Source organism: Myxine glutinosa, chromosome 7, assembly GCF_964187855.1.
Source record: "Myxine glutinosa chromosome 7, kmMyxGlut1.1, whole genome shotgun sequence".
Taxonomy (NCBI): domain Eukaryota; kingdom Metazoa; phylum Chordata; class Myxini; order Myxiniformes; family Myxinidae; genus Myxine; species Myxine glutinosa.
In genome coordinates, this window is record NC_136267.1 from 16,034,660 (window position 1) to 16,052,804 (window position 18,145).

At 46.6% G+C, this 18,145-nt stretch overlaps 1 protein-coding gene across 1 annotated transcript in view; it reads right to left on the bottom strand.

Moving 5' to 3' along the window:
• Window positions 1–2,141: 2,141 nt before the first annotated feature.
• The window catches only part of LOC137430503 (protein mono-ADP-ribosyltransferase PARP6-like), a 64,397-nt gene continuing 48,393 nt past the window's right edge, over window positions 2,142–18,145 (bottom strand). Inside the window, exons 14-20 of the mRNA XM_078782645.1 lie at window positions 16,565–16,677; window positions 6,352–6,424; window positions 4,955–5,024; window positions 4,617–4,663; window positions 4,456–4,516; window positions 3,503–3,584; window positions 2,142–2,286 (exon numbers count right to left, since the gene is read on the bottom strand). Coding sequence (XP_078638771.1) covers window positions 2,187–2,286; window positions 3,503–3,584; window positions 4,456–4,516; window positions 4,617–4,663; window positions 4,955–5,024; window positions 6,352–6,424; window positions 16,565–16,677 — 546 coding nt within the window. The 3' untranslated portion in view covers window positions 2,142–2,186. The remainder of the gene's footprint in view (window positions 2,287–3,502; window positions 3,585–4,455; window positions 4,517–4,616; window positions 4,664–4,954; window positions 5,025–6,351; window positions 6,425–16,564; window positions 16,678–18,145) is intronic.

Here is an 18,145-nt window from a genome sequence, read left to right on the forward strand (position 1 = left end):
CTGACCACCTGTACATTTTAAGACGTGGATGTCCAGATCCTGATGTAGTGAGCAGTGTTGTCAGTGCTTGATGGTCTGTGCGGAGGGTGAACTTTCTCCCATACAGATGGACGTGCCAGTGTTCGCATGCATAAACACATGCTGCGGAGTACATGCGTTCTGTCTCCGAAAGTGTGCGAGCCGTTCACCGCCTGTGATCCATTGCAAAAGTACTGCTCTCACTGCTGTACCTGATGCGGCTGTCGTGATGGTAGTCTTTGCATTCGGATCAAAATATGCAAGGCCTGAAGATGTGGCCTTCTTCTTCAGCATGACAAATGCATACTGCTGGGTACGAGTCCATTCCCAGGGCACATCCTTGCGCAGTAGCTTAAGAAGAGGTTCAGCGATCTCCGCATAGTTGGGTACAAACTTGAGATAAAAGTTTGTCGTCCCAAGGAATGATGCAAGCTGTATTGCATTTGACAGAGTCGGAAGAGTCCTAACAGCTTCAATGTTGTCCTGCGTCTGGTACAGTCCGTTGGCTATCACATGATATCCTAAGAAGTCAATCTCTGATGCTGCAACGGTACACCTTTCCTCATTCAGTGTCAAGTTATACTTCACGAGTTGTGGCAACACTTCATCAAGCCGATGGTCGTGTTCTGCTTTGTCTTTCCCGTAGACGACTGACGTCAGAGGAGGTTGAAGTTCCCCTCAATACCAGACAAACCGAAGAGACCATCTTCTGAAATGCACTTGGTGCAGAACTGAGGCCTTCTTGCATTCTACAATATTGGAACATGCCTTCATGAGTCACGAATGCAGTCAAATGTCTGCTTTGCTAGAGATACCTCTGCAGGTAGGTACCTTCTTCTGAAGTCTAGCTTTGTGAACACAATTGAACCATGGAATGAAGCAGATAGTACATTGATGGATGGAAGCGGGTATTTATCAAACAGCAAAAGGTAGCGTCTCAAACCTTGAGATACTGGTGGAACTGCAAGGTCCGCTCGAGGAGCATGACGGTAACTATTCCACTCCCCAAACCCAATAAACAGGGAAGTATGCAGGTGTTTGTACGCATTGTCTTTGTCTGCAACCATGTGGATGTGTGTGCCAGTTTTGTCTAAAAGTTTGAACCCAAGCTTATCGAAGAGATTAACACCCATGAGGCTCTTGCCTTTTGCAACACAAAAAGTGAAATTGTTGAGCCTGATACCCTTGTCGCTCACAGGAACAGTTATCATTCCCAAAACCTGGATTATGGAGTCATCATAGGCTTGAAGTGCAGATTGTGCTGAGTTGAGTGGATAAAACGAAAAGTACTTGTGGTAGAGCTTGTCACTCACAGTAGAGGCTTTTGCCTCTACATCAATGACTAGTAATACCGAAATCCCCACAATCTCAATTCACAATCATTGAAGTTGCCCCCCACCACCCCCCCCGCTGAGGATGGAAAGGCATTTTGGCTGTGATGGTGTACACCGTGTGTTGTATTTCATTGTCTGAAGCACTTGGTTGATCGACCTTCTTCAATGACCTGCATACTTGTGCAAAATGGTTTACTTTAAAGCAAGCACGACATTGTTTTCCACGTGCAGGACATAGTGCTTTGACGCCATGTTGTCGACCACAACCTTGCCATGGCTTTGTTCAAGGTACGTGGGCAGGGCATGGATGGAGCTGCGGTTGGTTCGAAGCCCTTGTGTCTGAGCTGTCTGTGACGGGGTGCCTGGTGCATTCCTGGTGCTGGGGTTGCTGGAGATGTTTGAACCAGTGTGTGTGTGTGTGTGTGTGTGTGTGTGTGTGTGTGTGTGTGTGTGTGTGTGTGTGTGTGTGTGTGTGTGTGTGTGTGAGTGTGTGTGTATGTGTGTGTGTGTGTGTGTGTGTGTGTGTGAGTGTGTGTGTGTGTGTGTGTCAGCTCTGTTTCAAGCTTCAGCCAATGCATGAAAAAAACGGATCCCTTTCGCCACAGACCACCAGTTTATTTCCAATCAGCAACGTCATGGAATCCATCATCGCAGTTGATATCAAACCTTTCTTTTTCTGTGTGTGAACACACACACACACACACACACACACACACACACACACACACACACACACACACACACATTGACGAGCCAAACACAACACAGCCGATGAGGGATGTTCCGGTCGAGGTTGTTCCGCTTGGTGTCACCCTTTTAGAACCCATCATAACGCTAACCCCAAGTGATGTAGGTGTTCATGATGGTTCGTATTGCTTTATCCGTGAAGGTATTCTGCGTATTGACCCCAAATGCGGAGTCATTATCTTCATACCTGCAAAAGAGTGGAGACATGGGAGTCGGGCAATGGGTTAATATCACAAATACCAAGGGAGGATGTTCCTCTTCCCTCCCCTCCTCCCCCTCGGCCTCGTGTTCATGTATTTCAATCAGTACTGAATTTAGTGGAATTAAGGTTATTTTCTGAGGACACCGAGAATTAACACGAAACAAATCTACTTGTCTTGGGAAAACAGGCTTCACATTCGACTCCTTCAAGCATTGGTTTGGGGTGGTGTGGGCTGGCATTGGTTTGGGGTGGTGTGGGCAGGCATTGGTTTGGGGTGGTGTGGGCTGGCATTGGTTTGAGGTGGTGTGGGCAGGCATTGGTTAGAGGTGGTGTGAGCAGGCATTGGTTTGAGGTGGTGTGAGCAGGCATTGGTCAGAGGTAATATGATGAGAGTGGTTTTGAATGGGCGAGGGAAGGCAGCAGTACAGCAAGACAGGACAGGAAGTGTTTTGGAAAGGCTGTGGGAAAGCTGGTGTTTGCCAGCAGACAACAGTGGGGGGGGGGGGGGGGGGGGGGGAGTGGACGTCAAAGGTGCCACGTTGTCCTTCGTGAAGAGTAGGTGAGCTGTCGCCTGCCCTGATTAAATTATGAGTTCCTGCCATAATTTGCAAAGGGCACTGCATCAGTAGCACAGCCATGCTCCCAGCAATGATGCAACAAGCAACCAGAGGCTGCATAAGAAATGAAAGGAAGTGTGTTTCAGGGAGCAATAGTGATGTTGAAGGGTTAAACAGAGGCTGCAGGAGTTCCACAAGAAAGATTAAATAGTTTGTTCCAGCCCCCCCTTTCCAAGCACTTCAAAAATATTTCACCAACAGATATTCCTGGTTCAACTCACCAATATGATTCCCCACAAAAAATACGTATTTTGGAGCCCTGCATGACCGATGACAGAATCAAACGACTTCTTGAAGAAAATAGCAAAACTACACCCACAAGTGACGAAGGAACGTCACACACAGATTCGGCAAATTCAACCACAACATGTGAGTGAGACCAAGGGGGATCACACTGAGGTCATGTGAGACCGAGAGTGGCGTCTCCTTTGATGTTCCTGGAAGCTGCCGTTGATCTGATGTCAGGTGTAAATGTTTAAAAAGTCCAAATGGGGGGAAAAAAAAAAATCAACTTTGGGTGGCCTCAGGGAATTTGGGATCAGCTTTGTATACCTGGAATCACTATCTCATGGATCAGTACTTACACAAATAGAAGGCGGATGCAGATGTCCTCGCGACGTGAAAGCCAGATGTCGTGATGTTTCTGCAGGAAAGGTGTCTTGATCACTGATGGAGAGGGAATGCTTCAACGAATAATTCCCATAAAGGTTTAGGTCCACATAGCAACATGGATAACAAGATCGGCATTCAGTAGGTGGCATACCTCCGGCTGGTTGGCCATATCACTCAATGGTGCAGAATCATCAAAAAATTAAATAATTATCATATCCGAATCCACATTCAGATCTTCACCAAAATCGAATCTATTTGTTCTTGTCAAACACACAACGTGTCCACCAAGTTTCGTCCAAATCCGTCCACAACGTTTTGAGATATCCTGCTCTGTATAGTTTTTGGCCCGATCTCCCAATGGTGAAGAATCACTTTAAAAATTATAGTAGCCGGATCCGAATCCGGATCTTCACCAAAATCTAATCCTTTCGTCCTTGTCCCATACGCGACATCTCTGCCAAATTTCGTCCGAATCCGTCCACAACCTTTTCAGATATTTTGTTCACAAACAAACAAATGGACAACTAGAACGGGCACTCGGTAGAGCGCATACCTTCGCCGCAGCTACTGTTCTGTACTTGGCATGGGAGTGTAGGGAACAGAACAACAAAAATACGATTTTGACCTTTTCGTGACCTTGACCTTGACCTTTGACCCGATTGCTCCCAAAATCTAATCAAATGTGTCCCGTATAATAACCAATCATCCCACCAAATTTCATGCAATTCGGTTGAATACTTTTTGAGTTATGCGAATAACATACACACACACACACAGACATACAAATAAATACACAGCGATCAAAACATAACCTTCCGCTTTTGCGAAGGTAAACAGTCAAATCGACAGGGGTGAAAACATAACCTGCATCCACCTTTGGTCGCGGAGGTAATAAGGAATTCAAATGAGAAGAAAAGTAGCTCACCTTCACATAAAGCAATGCATTTCAGGGTGCGGGTGGACATAAACAATTCCTCGCTTTGATGCTGGAGTGAAGGGGAAACATTGCGGAACGTTAGTCGCAGCGATACCGGCTTACTTTGGGATGAAATGAGAACTTTCCATTCGAAAATTCCTCAACATTACCTGGAAGGGTCTGGGTTTAACGTTCCGGAACCGCATACAATCGATGTCTGCACAAAGAAGAAACACAACATTTGAATACAAGAAGCACAACCGATGTGGCTTTGGAACGGAAACGGGAAGTGAGAATATTGATGAATATCAACAGATTTCTGCCGGAAAGATGAAGAAATAAAACTTCATTTCTGCAGATAAATTCTGCAAATTTCTGCAGATGATGTTTCTTCATTTATTGATGAGTTCTCAACTGGCAAGGATCATTGAGAAGATAAATGTTTGTGATGTGTGAGCATGAGCGGATATTTGTCATGTCTTCATTTAATTTTAACACAATGCCTCACCGGAGTAACTGCAGGCCGTATTATAAAGTGGGGACAAATATATACCCGCTCCAAACATTGCTCCATTTCTCTAAAGAAGAAAGAGAGACAACATCAACAACAACAATGAACACAATAGGTTAAGCTTGGCACGTGTAAAGTTATACTACCCGTCCAGAACCTTTCAATACAGTCGCATCACGTCCCCGCAATGCAAGAAACTCACATTATCGGTGGGTTCGATGCCACCTGCGAACTTGTTCATGGCCACAACCTCGTAGCGGCTGTCCACCACCCGAAGCATGACATTGCTACCAACATCAAGCAGAGACAACTATCGGGGACGCCTGTTCGTGGTGGTTGTACCCCCCAATGCAAGCCAGGGCCAAATCTTCCCCATTCTTCCCTGCTGCCTGGATTCGTTATGGCAGCGTGGTCACGGTCGGAGTGCCGATCGGTCCCCATGGACCAGCCCTTTCCCTCTTGTCTCTGTGTACTCTATGTCTCTGTCTCTGTCTCTCTCTATATATGTACATAAAACCGCCACCATGAACCCCATGGAGAACAAGAGCAATGTGAAGCTATTGTAGACCTGTGAATATAAACAATCACCTTTCTACTTTCCTGAAAAATACACTGCACCCCATTTTGTAAACCTCTCCACCATGTGCGAGTATGTTCATCAAACCTTCAACTGCAACACTATATGGTGTCATTCGTGTCTGCCTGTCTAAACAAAATCACGAGATATTCACCAATTAGAACATGGAATTCAACGCATTAAAGTCCAACACACTCACTACGTCATTCCATGAGGATTGAATGGCGAATCATAGGCGACCCTCTGGCTATGGTTGCCCTCTATCTCTCGGTGAGGCACAGTATATGGAGCTCCATAGCTTGGTGATCAGCCATAACCTGTCTTGGTCTGAAGGATGCTTGGTATTCTCCACCAAGTCCTCTTTGAACCATTTTATCTCATAAGTATGCAAAAAATACAATGGAAATCCAAACAGAATATTTCTCCCCAATTCAGCCTGGAGAAGCTGACTCTCCCTTTATTAACGTTGAGACTCCACGTTGTACTGAAAGATGTCATCTTTCAGCAAAGAGTAGAGCCTCAATGTCTGCTTCTCACTCGGTGGAGGCACCTTGGAGGCCTCGCTTGCGCGCCTTGTCGGCACCTCGCTGTCCTTTCTCCTCTCTGTTCCATTGTTTTCCAGTTTATGAAACTTCTTGGAATTGGTCTTTATTACTGGGGAAAACCCTGTGGATTATTTTCACCAATCTCAAGCAGCACCTCTTTAACATGGGCGTCAAAGCTTCCAGAACGGCCATTGTAGTTGTGTCCACAAACAAACACGCGAATCGGCTTTTCACAAGAATATTGCAAACGACTCGCGTCATGACGTAATTACCTGCTGTGGGGTGTCAGACTTGACCAACAGACCTTGGTGAATAATGGAATGCCAGTTCCCAATAGGTGATCCACTGGAGGGCAGAAACAGTTTACATCAGAAATAAAACACAGCAGTCACCAAGCAAATAATCTGTACATATCACTGCAGGTACTGCATTTTGATGAATTAGAGAAAACAAGTACAGGTATTTAACGTCGAAAAAAATTGTAAATCCGATTAATAACATTCAAATTTGATTAACAGCAACGGAACAACAAATGTAACTGGTAGTATGAGTGGTGTTCGGGAAGTTTCTTGCCTGACCTATTTAATGACATCTTGTGACCCAACAGATACTTATGATTTGATGTTTTACTTTTAAACAGGCTTTTTATGTTTGCAGGTATACAAACTTGACAATGCAAGTTAGTCATTGGTGTTTTGAAAAATGGAGAAGACTGGAAACAGTGAACAATTACCTCCTGATCATCGGGTTGACCCTGAAGGAAATGCACGAGGATGTTGTAGCAACACTTAAGAATAATTTCCCTTCATGTGACATTGTAAAACACTGGGCAGCTGAACATACTATTATGTTTGTAGGGGGTAGGCAGTGATCACCTTAGACCAGGTAGATTTGCATAGATTAGTGTGCTCCGATTGTCTTGAAGAAGAAGAAGAACCACCATGTAATAAGTAGGGATCCGAAAGGTCGTGTGTTCGGATTAAGTGTGACGTGTGGCCATGTGAAGGGTGGCTCTTGTGCTAACCAGAGCTCTTTATACACAGAGTTTGGCCAACTCGGTTTCAGTTTTTAGCGATCACGGGACAACAGGCGCCATGTTAAAGCCCTAACGTGACTAAACAATGAATGAAACTCGGGAACATAAAAATTAACCCGTCTCTAATAGCAGAAAGTTGCATGCACGCATAGACTTAATATGTAACTCTATGCATGCACGCTTGAACGCACGCGCGCGTGCACTTAACGTAGGGCTCCAACATGGCACCTATTACCGAGTTGGCCAAACTCTGCGTACAAAGGGCTCTGGACTCTGGTGCTAACTAGCTCAGGGATTATGGGTAAATTATCCCTTGTATGTCGATACCTCTGTAATTTTATTCCTTTGTTCCGTTTGACAATGCACCATGGATACGTAGAGCTCGAACCGCGCATTTAATGGCACTAATTAAAAAGCGTACATGAGCCAGGACATTTAGCGCTGCCGCTGACAACCCCAACTTGGATGGCACACATAGGTCGGGCAGGCCGAGGCCATGCCCCGAGGAGCCGTGAGTGGTCAAGGTTTTGATTGACGCGAAGGACTGGTAGGGAGGCTTGCTTCGATCTCTCCACAGCATCGAAGTCCTTTTCAAGGGTATGGTGCTGACCGGGCCGCCGTGGTGTTCGCATTACAGCCCAACCGAATATCGTCACTTCGTGGCTGCTTTCCGCCGCCGAAATCCAGCGCGGCTTGGGCGATTCTGCCCCTGTTTGGAGAACACCCAGCGAGGCCTTCATTGGGGCCGAGTGAGCAAGGTTTCCGCTGCTGAAATCCAGCGCGGCTTGGGCGATTTTGCACCTGTTTGGAGAACACACAGCGAGGCCTTCATCGGGGCCAAGCGAGCAAGGCCGTGTCGGGACCTGGTTTGCACCATTGACCGAGTGGTTCGCACCAACCGGAGCTGTTTTCGGATGACGTGCTGATGTCCTTGGACTTCGCGCCAGGCTCTGGGCAGACCGGGCCGACGTGCATCGAAGTCCTTTCCAAGGGTGTGGTGCTGACCGGGCCGCCGTGGTGCTGACCGGTCCACCGTGGTGTGGTGCTGACCGGGCCGCCATGGTGTGGTGCTGACCGGGCTGACGTGGTGTGGTGCTGACCGGGCCGACGTGAGGTTCTGACCGGGCGACGTGGTGTGGTGCTGACCGGGCCGCCGTGGTGTGATGCTCACCGGGCCGCCGTGGTGTGGTGTTGACTGGGCTGACGTGGTGTGGTGCTGACCGGACCGCCGTGGCGTGGTGCTGACGGGGCCGCCACAGCCGAGATGCCCCCCCCCCCCCACCCCCCACCCCCCAGAATTTCCATGTTTTAAACGTTTCCCAGTGTCTACCCTGGATTAGAATAGGTACATTGTATCCCTGCATGTCGTAAGAGACGACTAAGAGGGTTGGCGTCAGGAAGGGCATCCGGCCATAAAAACATTGCCTCAAAAAGAGAACCATGACAATTACAACTACATATGGGCAGGGTACAGCCCGAAGTGGAGATCGGTTTCTGAGGTTTGGGATATGGAATGTAGGGACAATGACAGGGAGATCAGGAGAAGTGTTGGAAGTATTGGTCAGAAGAAAAGTGGACATATGTTGTGTGCAAGAGACGAGATGGAAGGGAAGTGGTGTGAGAATGGTGAAGGGTAGGCAGGGACAGAAATACAAGTTTGTGTGACAAGGGTGCTTGGAGGGCATGAATGGTGTTGGTGTCCTGTTTTCTGAGGAGTTTGTAGACAGTGTGGTGAGTGTGACTAGAGTGAGTGATAGGTTGATGATGGTGAAAATGATGATTGGAAAGCTCTTGGTGAACGTCATCTCGGGATATGCTCCGCAGGTTGGTCGGAGCGATGAAGAGAAGGACAAGTTCTGGTGTGCAATAGAGAAGCTGATGGAAAATGTGAAAGATGAGGAAGTTGTTGTGGTAGGAGGAGACCTAAATGGACATGTGGGAAGGAGTATGGATGGTTTTGAGGGAGTTCATGGGGGTTACGGATATGGTGTGAGAAATGGAGAAGGTGAAAGGATTTTGGAGTTTGCTGATGGAGCTGATTTGTTGATTTGTAATACTCAGTTCCAGAAAGAGGATAATAAGCTGCTTGTTACATACACGTCAGGTGGGTCGACGACAACCGTTGACTACCTGATGGTGTATAGGCGAGATAGGGGGCACCTCCGGGACACAAAGGTGATCCCGGGGGAGGAGGCTGTTTCACAGCACCACTTGGTTGTCTGCGACATAAGGGTGAAAGGTGCGAGGAGAGCTCGGCGGATGAAGTACCAACCGAGAATGAAGGTGTGGAGGTTGAAAGAGGTGACAGTAAGGGAGGCATTAAAAGAGAGGCTGAGTAGGGCAGAGGATGATGTGGTTGAGCTTGAAAGTGGTTGGATGTCAATGAAAGCTAGTCTGTTGGGAGCCGTTGGTGAGGTATGTGGATGGACAAAAGGACCACCGAGGCACTCGGAAACATGGTGGTGGGATGATGAAGTTGGAAAGAGGATTGACGAGAAGAAGAAGAAGAAGTTCAAGGAGTGGCAGAAGGCGAAGGGTACGGGAGCAGAAACAGCAGAGCATGAAAGTTATAAGGTAGCCAAGAAGGCTGCAAAGAAAGAGGTAGCAAAGGCGCAGGAGGCATGTAGGAAAATGTTCGGAGAACGCTTGGATTTGGAAGAGGGTCAGAGAGCAGTATTCAGGATTGCAAAGCAGATAGCGAAAGAGAGGTGTGATGTGATGGGGGTGAGTTGCTTGAAGGATGAAGTGGGACAAATCGTTGTAGACCCAGATGGAATTAAAGGAAGATGGAAAAGATATATGGAAATGCTGTTGAATACAGAGAATGAATTGGATGGCAACATAGAGAGTACCCCAGTTTTCGGACCGGCAGAGAAGATAACTGAGAAGGAAGTTGAGGAAGCGATAAAAGCAATGAAGAGTCGAAAAGCGGGAGGGCCGACGGGAGTTGTGGGAGATATGTTGAAGCAGCAGGAAGTTGGGGTGTGAAGAGAATGACAGAGATCTGTAATCTGGCGGTGAAAGAAGGCCGCATTCCAGTGAATTGGGAACTGAGTACCCTCGTCCCTCTATACAAGGGGAAAGGTGACCCTCTAGAGTGTGGCTCGTACCGAGCGATAAAGTTATTGGAGCATGGAATGAAGGTATTGGAAAGGGTGTTGGAGAGGAGGATAAGGAACAAAGTGAAGATCGACGAAATGCACTTTGGATTTATGCCAGGAAGTGGAACGACAGACGCACTTGTTATTGTGAGGCAGTTGCAGGAGAAGTACATGGAGAAGAGAAAAAAGTTGTTTCTTGGGTTTGTTGATCTGGAGAAAGCATTCGATAGGGTTCCACGCAAAGTATTGACATGGGCAATGAGGAAGTTAGGAGTGGAGGAATGGTTGATCAGAGTAGTGATGGCAATGTACAAAAGAGCGCACACAACTGTAAGGACGAAGGACGGGAACAGTGGTGAGTTTGAGGTGAAGGTGGGAGTGCATCAGGGGTCGGTACTAAGTCCACTACTATTTGTAGCTGTGATGGAGGTGCTGGCTCAGAACGTAAAGGAGGGTTTACCGTGGGAGTTGTTGTATGCAAATGATCTGGTGTTGATTGCGGAAAGTATGGATGGACTGAAGGAAAAGATGAACACGTGGAAGGAATGTATGGAGACAAAAGGTCTGAAGGTGAATATCGGAAAGACGAAGGTGATGGCAAGTGGTAAAGCACGTGGTGAGGTGGAAAGAACTGGGAAGTGGCCCTGTGCTGTGTGCAGGAAGGGTGTCGGAGTGAACTCCATTCAATGTACAATGTGCGCTGAGTGGGTTCATCAAAAATGTAGTCGTCTGAGAGGGTCATTAACCAGTGTGGCAGCTACATTCAAATGTAAGGTGTGCACAGAGGGAGCTGCAGATGGAGGAAATGTTGAGTTGGATCTTGGAGACGGCGTGAAGCTGGAAGGTGTGAAAACATTTTGCTACCTCGGAGACATGCTGAATGGAGAAGGTGGATCAGACTCGGCAACGGTTGCTGGAGTGAGATGTGCATGGAAGAAGTTTGGGGAACTGAGTGGCGTGCTGATGAGGAGGGGAGTGTCGTTGAAGCTGAAGGGAAAGGTGTATGCTGCATGTGTGAGAAGTGTTATGATTTATGGGAGCGAGACATGGGTAATGAACGTAGAGCAGCAACGAAGGTTGGAAAGGGTGGAAATGCGAATGGTTCGATGGATGTGCGGAGTATCGTTGAGAGAGAGGAAGACAAATGATGAATTGCGAAAGATGATGGGAATAGAGCCTGTGATTGATGCTGTGGAGAGGAACAGGTTGAGATGGTTTGGTCATGTGTTGAGGAAGGATGAAAGTGACTGGTTGAGAAGAGTGATGGAAATGAATGTAGAAGGAAGTAGAGGACGGGGAAGACCGAGAAAGACTTGGCTGAAGATGGTGGAAAAAGAAATGCGGGCAAGGGGGTTAACAAGGAGAGATGCAGAAAATATGGCAAGATGGAGAAGATTGTCATGGGAACCGCAAGGCTAACCCCCGCTCTAGCACAGAAAATGGCCTTAAAATGCATGTTGTTGTTGTGTTGTTGAAGGACTGGTAGGGAGAAACTCGCTGATTGGTGAAGCACGACCGATGACGTGAGAGAGCGGTGGGTTAAATAGTTGAAGCGATGGACATCTACCCGTTTTGTTCTGGATGCCAAAGCAAACGGTCGTGATTGCTCCTCTCCTCCCCCCCCCCCCCCCCCCCCTTCTTGAGGTCTTGAGGCATCTCCTCCTCGTTCCCCTGTTCGTCTGGGCATTGAGAGCGAGCATTCGCTCTTGCGCCTCTCGTTCCAAAAGCGATAGCGGATGGTTGGGTTTCGCTCTCTGCACGGGGAGGCTTCATCGTGGGCAGCCGTGTTCCCGCATCGGGCTGGTGGTCGTGGGTGGAAGGGCCGCGGACCAAGGGCTGCAGTTTCACACCAAGGACGACGAAGACAGGCACGGCTGGGGGAGCGAGCTGCACGCTTTGCAAGGGCGGACCGAGGCCTAGCAGCACGGGAGCAAGCGGATTTCCCGCCAACACCAGAGCCGCGTTCAGACTGCGCGCGCGGGTCCTCGACGCTTCCTGGGAGACGCACCAGCGATCAGAGCTAAGTGCACTAAATAACCACACACCTTTATTTTATCCAACGTTATTTTATATTTCGTCTGTGTTTTCAAGTCTGGTTGTGGGGACATCCCGTTTAGGAATTCAGTTTATCATGTGTTTCTTTGTTACCGGCATTTTCTTTCATAAACCTGTTTCTTTTTGTACATTTAAAATCCGTGTTGTTTGAGTTAATTTATGCAGGTTGAAGACGGCAGGTGGAGGCCGTTCAAGTCAGTGCTCTTCAGCATCGTCATCCTCCTCCTTCTTCCCTTTCCTCACTCCTCACCCCCCACCCCCTCTGCATGTATTAACTCTGTCACATTTTTAACTGAACGCTTCGGAGTAACAGCTTGTTCGGCTATCCGTTCCTTGGAAAGATTTTGATCGCAAGGAAAGCGACAATACATAACGGACAACCAGTACTGAGAACCCGTCAATTCAGGGGATGGGAAGGCCAATTGAAGACGAGATGGGATGAATCTGTGCATGAGAGTGAGCAGGCTTCTATGGAAGAATTCCCAGTCTGAGTTAATATCAGGGGCAGTAGATATGGGCCAGACTCGCCGGCATTGAGGCAGCTCTCTGAGAATAGCCAGAGATATGATGACTTTCACAAGCACATGATCAGATGAACCTATTGGAGCAGAGGAAGAGCAGAAGATATTTGCATGGAAGTTTGTCATCGCCAATTCCATCACCAATTGAGTACCAGCTCACTGGTAATTCCTTGTGTGTCACAAAAGGTGACTAACAGGGTTGGCGGCAGGAAGGGCATCCGGCCATAAAATATTGCTTCAAAAAGGGGACCCAAGGTGCCCGAAAAAAGGCCAACCCCTGCTCTGCGGAGGAAATGGCCTTTAAAGGTGGTTGTTGTTGTTGTTTTTGTCATCACCAATTCCAGAATGGAGGATTTGCCATTGGGAGAAATTTCACAGAGAAAAGTTCACAGATGGAGTCAGTCCCACGGAGTCACACAAGTCCTTAGATGACGTGCCATGACTGACGAGAGAGGTACCAACATCCAGCCAATTTGCATGGTGACAATTGAAATCACAACATATGGGAAAAGAGAGTTGGGATGAGTGGTTAAAAGTTGGCCCACATCTGAGAGAGGGATGCAGAGGGAGTTGTCACTGTTTGGAGGATGTTACAACACACAGTCATCATCATCATCATCATCATCATCATCATCATCATCACAACACACAAACAAGAGTTGGGAGTGAAGGGAATTCGATTATGGTGAAGAAGAACATGTGGGATGCTACTGATGGAGAAGTAAGAACAGTGAAGCATTTCAAAATGTTTTAAATGCTTTAAAGGAAGAAGCGTTTACAATTCTAAATTTGATGAAGATTCAGTTTGGAGATATTGAGAAAAGGGAGATATAAATATTGTACAGTTGCACAGGCAGAAGGAAATTCAACTTCATGAGCAGATTTGTATATCGGGATGAGTTCACAATATTTCGATGTCGTAATAGATTAGTAGATGACGAATGAGAGAAGATCAATAGCCAGGCACATATGTGAGAAATTGGGCATCAGAACTGAATCGGTGAATTCCGTCCTCACTGAAACATTGGGTGTGATAAAGGTGTCAGCAAGATGGATGCTCAGAACGTTGAAAGATCAGAAAAGTCCCGAAATGACAGTTCCGGGTAACTTGTTAAGCACTTCAAGTCAACTCGGTCAACTTCCTGAGCAGATTTGAGAATCCGGAAACGTCATTAATTCATCATATTGATTCAAAACCAAACAACACTGCATGAAGTGGAAGAACACAATCTCCACCTCCCTGGAGGTTCAAGAGGACATCAGCTTTGAGAGTTCATGGGCACAAGTTTGTGGGACAGTGAAGGTGTGTTCAATCAAATCAATGGTGAACACTATGCTGAGGACGCAGGGGGTTGAGGCCTCTCCCAACCAAATCAGGGGCAGATCCAGGGGGGACGCACGTGGGGCAAAACCCCTCGGGGGTGCACTGGCTTGCTGCTTACTGCCTCCATAAACACCTCCCATCCCTTCAAAGGCAATCGCTTCTTTCATCTGTATTAACGTGGAAAACCGAAGATGTCGTCTCGGAATGTGGAATCACCCATTATTCCTCAGACCACAGCTGATGCTGACCGCAGCGTTCAGTATGGAACTGATTTGTACCATTCAGTTTGTTCCCATGGTGGATATTTGATGATCAACAAATTACCGGAATCATTAATTTATCATCGGAAATTCTTCTTTCCTCCGAACCATTCTTGAACTAAGAAATTGAATGGTATCCCAATTCTTTTTAATTTTTTTTGTATCCTGAATCGAGGCTCGTGAAAGAGCTAACATTTATATCACAAACAAATCAACCAGACAAACAAAATATATAAAAAGAGGGAGTGGAAGACAAGATGGGGAGAGAAGGGGAGGCACACAAACACAACATTTGAGAGCAGGGAGATGTGTGGGAGGGAGAGGGCTTGGGGGGAGGAGGTGTGGGAAGGGGGGGGGGGGGTGGGAGAAGTATAAAACACAAGGACACCAAGGACTTCCAGGACAGAAGTTGGTATTTCAAAAAAGTGGATTTGGGGTGAAATTAGCGGGGGTAGAAAAGATCAAGGTTTTGGATGGGGGAAGATAAGAAATGGTGGTGAACAGCTGTTTTAAAGACCTGGAGGGTGGAGTGGGATTGAAGAGAGTGAGGGAGTTTGTTCCAGAGGCGGGAGAAAAGAGGAATGAAGGAGTGAAGGTGAGCAGAGAGTCTTGATTTCGGCAGTTTAACCATAAGAGGGTTGCAGGCAGATCTTGTGCGACCTGTAGGAATATTTGGGGGACAGAGCCCAGAGAGAGCTGGGGGGCAAGGCCAGAGAGGAGTCGGTAGAAGACGGAAAGACCACCAACCTGCCTGCGGTGAGTGAGTGAAAGGCCCTTGGAGTTAGCTTCATCGCGGGAGATTCCAATGATTCTGAACACTTTGGTTTCAACAGCGTGAAGACGAGCTAGGTGTGAGGCAGGAGCACCAGCCCAGAGGGGAGAGCAGTATTCCATTGAGCTGCGGATGAAAGCCTTGTATGTGGTGAGGAGCTCAAGTGTGCCAAGGAAGGACTTCGCACGACGGAGGTTGCCCAGTCGGCGACTGGCTTTGGAGGCCAGATTTGAAATGTGGTTTTCCCAGGAAAGATCATGGCAGATAGTGAGACCCAAAAGCTTGAGTGACAGAACTTCTTGGAGAGGATTATTCAGAAAGTGGATGGGAGGGTTGTCCAGTCGGTCTTTTCGGAGAGACATCGTAAGAGTGTGAGATTTGTCAGGATTGAAAGACATTTTCCATTTGTTTGCCCAGTCTGTGATTTTGTCCAGGTCTGCAGAGAGTGAGGAGGCTGCAGACTGCCGATCTGAGGGATGAGGAATGGAGCGACAGAGAGTAGAGTCATCAGCAAAGAGACAGAGAGGATTTTCAAGTGAGTCAGAGAGATCATTGATGAAGACCAGAAAAAGCACAGGGCCCAGAACACTGCCTTGGGGCGAAATACCAGATAATCCACAGTCCCTATAATTCTGTCTGTTTTCAAGGCCGAAGGACATGTTTTTTGACCATGGGAAATTCTCCAGGGTATACAAATGGCATCAAATGTGTTGGAGAGGAAAGCTTTGTCAAAAGTGATTCACGTCGTCGAGATGATGAAGGCAAATAAATGTTCTTCTGATGGCAAAACCGTAATTGTGATCAAAGGTCACTTCCACGTAACACCATGTTCTACATATCAGAAACATCAATTTGTTTTGATCATAATGTCATTTGTTTTCAGCCTGGTGTTGGTTTAGGGGTTAGGGTACCGGCTTGGGATCCTAGGACCCTGAGTTCGAATCCCGGTCATCGCTGAATTAATGCCAGGGGGGTTGACTGAGCCTGTCATCCTTCCAAAGTCGGCAAATTGAGTACCAGCTTGCTGGGATGAATGATCCCAGTGTGTACCCCGATTTAGAATAGGTACACCGTATCCCTGCACATCGTAATAGGCGACTAAGGGTTGGCATCAGGAAGGGCATCCGGCCATAAAAACATCGCCTCAAACAGGGAACCATGATTGTCATGGGGCCCGCAAGGCTAACCCCCGCTCTAGCGGGGAAAATGGCCTTAAAACGATCATTCATTCATTCATTCATTTGTTTCATTATCTGCAATGTCCACTTTTCATTCAATTGGATTTCTGTGATGAGACGATCATTAAAATAAATGTTGACTTTGGAGCAAACGTTTTTTCATTCAAGAACTTCTTTTGAACATAATTTTGAGCATACATAATGCAATAAAAAATACAGATAAACTCTCCATACTTACTGGAAGGCAAAGGTACTCCCATACTTCCTTCTTGCTAAAATAAATTCAACCTCTCTATTACTTGGAGCAGTGAGGAACAAAAACTGATGCCGTGTGCACATGAAGGGAAGTTGCTGTGGAAAGATTGACAGAAAAAAGAGACGTTCAGAGAGAGGGAGAGAAAGAGGGAGATATGGAGAAAAAAAAAACAAAGAGAGAGAGAAAGTGAGCGACAAAGGTAGAGTGAGTAAATATTAATGTGCAAAGTCTTTCCTTTCCCTTCATCAATCATTTGACAAAAAAGAACAAATTACAATATAAGAAAATGATCATCAAATCTGCACAGTACTCCCATTGTTCTTGCATTCATCATAACAATTATAATCATTAATTGAACAGAAATGGATTACATAGTTGCACACCTAATGTATAAACAACAGCAACCCAAAAGCGAGTGACAGATTTTCCGACAGCCCAGATCACACGTTGAGCTCCGCTCGTCACAGAGAGTTTGATCCCATAAGCCCAGAATCTCTCCAAATTGCTGGGTCAACAACCTCGGCTGTGGGCCTATATCTGTAGATCCATGACCTCAACGGTGTCCAGGCAGTCAGCCAATCCGGCAAATGCAACCTCGTCATTCAAAATTTACACTTGCAACACAAATCATGAAAAAGTAAGTACACGCCATGTAAAGTTTTGACTTTTTAAACATATTTCAACATACAGCTATTTGATCTTCATTTCAACAATATTGATAGATAAAGGTGATATAATATAACAAATATCATTAAACATTTACATTTTGTAGTCCATTGTATAATTTAAATAAACATAAATGTAAATTTCGCATGTGGAAAAAGTAAGTACACCCCTACATTTATCACTACTTCAAATACCTAAAATTAAAATCAGGTGCACCAGCTCAGGTGCAAATGATTAGAACATCGTCAGAGAGGATCTCGGAGGAACCTGTCTTATTTAAACCTCAGACATTTAGTTTGGTTTGCTCTTTGTTGTTGAAGTGTGCGGCGTCACCATGCCTAGATCAAAAGAGCTCTCTGAGGCCTTCAGAAAGAAGGTTATAGATGCCTACGAGTCTGGGAAGGGATTGAAAAAGATCTCCAAACAATTTGAAATCAATCATTCGACTGTCCGGAAGATCATCTACATGTGGAGAAGATTCCAAAAGACTGCCAACTTGTTCAGGCCAGGCCGCCCCAGCAAGTTCAGCCCGAGAGCAGACCGCAAGATGCTGAAAGAAGTCTCTAAGAACCCCAGAATGTCATCACGGGACCTACAGGTAGCTCTTGCCACTGTTGATGTCAAAGTGCACGAGTCTACCATTAGAAAGAGGCTGCACAAATTTGATCTACATGGGAGGTGTGCCAGGAGGAAACCTTTGCTGTTCAGAAAGAACATCAGGGCAAGACTAAAGTTTGCCAATGAACACCTCGGCAAAGCCCAGCACTTCTGGAACAATGTGCTCTGGACAGATGAGTCAAAGGTAGCGCTATTTGGCCACAGTACCAGAAGACATGTTTTGTGAAAACCAAAGACAGCATTTGACCACAAGAACCTGATACCAACTGTAAAGCATGG